This window comes from Nicotiana tabacum, chromosome 24 (assembly GCF_000715075.1).
Source record: "Nicotiana tabacum cultivar K326 chromosome 24, ASM71507v2, whole genome shotgun sequence".
NCBI classification, from domain to species: Eukaryota; Viridiplantae; Streptophyta; class Magnoliopsida; order Solanales; family Solanaceae; genus Nicotiana; species Nicotiana tabacum.
In genome coordinates, this window is record NC_134103.1 from 56125390 (window position 1) to 56127619 (window position 2230).

The window sequence follows — 2230 nt, forward strand, 5'->3', positions numbered from 1 at the left end:
AGGGAGAGGACATGAAGCCTACGTGGGTTGCCTACGTATCCCTCCGTGGGAAGTCAGGTTGAACGTAGTTCTGTTACAACAAAAACCTAACTTTATTTGTCTTCAAACATAGTATCTCTTGATTGCGCCTGAGTTGATGGGCTTCGTGTTGATTCTTCCATCCATTTTTGCCAGGATTAGAGCTCCACTCGACAATACTCGGTGAACCACGTAAGGACCTTGCCGGTTTGGTGCGAACTTTCCTTTGGCTTCCTCTTGGTGGGGAAAGATTTTCTTCCGGACCAACTGCCTCGGTGCAAACTGACGTGGCTTCACCCACTTGTTAAATGCACTGGCCATCCTGTTATGATATAGCTGACATGGCATACTGCATCCATTCTTTTCACGTCGATGAGCATGAGTTGCTCCTGTCTGACCCGTATCCACTATGTGTCATCTAACTTGGCCTCTTGAATGACCCTTAAAGATGGTATCTTGACTTCTGCAGGTATCACAGCTTCAGTGCCATATACTAACATGTACGATGTTGCCCCAATAGTTGTTTTCATGGTGGTACGATAACCCAATAAGACGAAAGATAGTTTCTCATGACATTGCCTGTGATTGTCCACTATCTTTCGTAGAATGTTCTTGATATTCTTGTTGGTTGCCTAAATTGTCCCATTCATTTGTAGTCTGTAGGCTGTGGAGTTGTGGGGGACGATCTTGAACTTCTCACAGATTTCTCTCATGAGGTCGCTATTGAGGTTAGCATCAATGTCAGTGATGATAGACTCCAGTATTCTAAATATGTAGACGATGTTATTTTGGATGAAATCTGCCACTACCTTCTTTGTGATAGACTTGTAGGTAGATGCTTTAACCTATTTAATGAATTAGTCGATAGCTACCAAGATGAAGCGATGCTCATTGGATGCGGCAGGCTCTATAGGTCCAATCACATCCATGCCCAAGCTGTGAATGGCCAGGGTGAACCCATCACGTTTAACTCGTTCGGCGGAACTCGAATGAAATCCCTGTGAATCTGGCACTAGTCATATTTCTGTACGTAGCGGATACTATCGCTTTCCAAAGTCATCCAAAAGTATCCAGCTTTCAAGATCTTCTTGGCTAATGTGAACCAATTCATGTGGGGTCCACATATTCCTGCAAGTATTTCTTCAAATAACCCGGTAGCCTTGGCAGCATCTACACATCTCAGCAAACCTAAATCTGGGGTCCTCCTATACAAGACTTCCCCATTGAGGGAAAAGTGGTTCAACAATCTCCCGAGGGTTCGCTTTTGACTATTAATGGCATTCTCTGGGTATTCTCTGGTTGGAAGGAATTTCCTGATGTCATGATACCATGGCTTACTATCTGACTCTTCATCTACACGGAAGCAATAGGCATGTTTATCCCTTGTCTCTACCTCGATAGGGTCGATGTAGTTCTTGTCTAGATGCTGAATCATAGATGATAGAGTTGCAAGGGCGTAGGAGAACTTGTTCTGAATCATAGGGACGTGCTTGAACTCAATCTTTATGAACTTCTTGCATAGCACCTTCACGCAGTGCAGGTACGGAAGGATCTTGACATTTTTGTGGACCATTCTCCTCGGACTTGGTGTATCAATAGATTGGAATCCCCTATTACCAAGTGTTCTTTGACGTTCATGTCGGCTACCATTCTGATTCCAAGGATGCACGCTTCGTATTTAGCCATATTATTGGTACAAGGGAATCTTATCTTTTCCGATGCTGGATAGTGCTGTCCGGAATAAAAAATTAGGACTTCCCAAATTCTGACTCAGTTAAAGTTTGTTGCTCCATCGAAAAATATTCTCCATCCAAGGTATGATTATGCAATATCTTCTCCAGCAAATAATACTTCTTCATCAGGAAAATATGTAGTGAGTGGTTTGAAATCCCCATCCACCAGATTCTCTATGAGGTGGTTGGCTAAAGCTTGCCCCATGATAGCCTTCTGAATTATGTACACAATGTCAAAATTACTGAGGAGAATTTTCCATTTAGCGAGCTTTCCGATCGGCATCGCCTTCTAGAAGATGTACTTGAGCGGGTCGAGTCGAGATATCATATGCGTAGTGTATGCTGACTTGTAATGCTTTAGTTTCTGGGTGATCCAAGTCAGAGCACAATAAGTGCATTCTATCAAAGTATATTTGACCTCGCATGGCGTAAATTTCTTACTTAAGTAGTAGATGGCCTACTCCTTTGTCCTAGTTTCG

At 43.0% G+C, this 2230-nt stretch overlaps 1 protein-coding gene across 1 annotated transcript; it reads right to left on the reverse strand.

The window, feature by feature from the left end:
- Nucleotides 1-1030: 1030 nt before the first annotated feature.
- On the reverse strand, nucleotides 1031-1591 carry LOC142178158 (uncharacterized). The gene has a single exon (XM_075247485.1). It carries the CDS (start codon nucleotides 1589-1591, stop codon nucleotides 1031-1033), a length of 561 nt encoding a protein of 186 aa, XP_075103586.1.
- Nucleotides 1592-2230: the final 639 nt, after the last annotated feature.

Excerpts from the sequence above, each read along its gene's own strand:
- LOC142178158 (XM_075247485.1), bottom strand. The coding sequence starts at position 1,591 with ATGGTCCACAAAAATGTCAAGATCCTTCCGTACCTGCACTGCGTGAAG.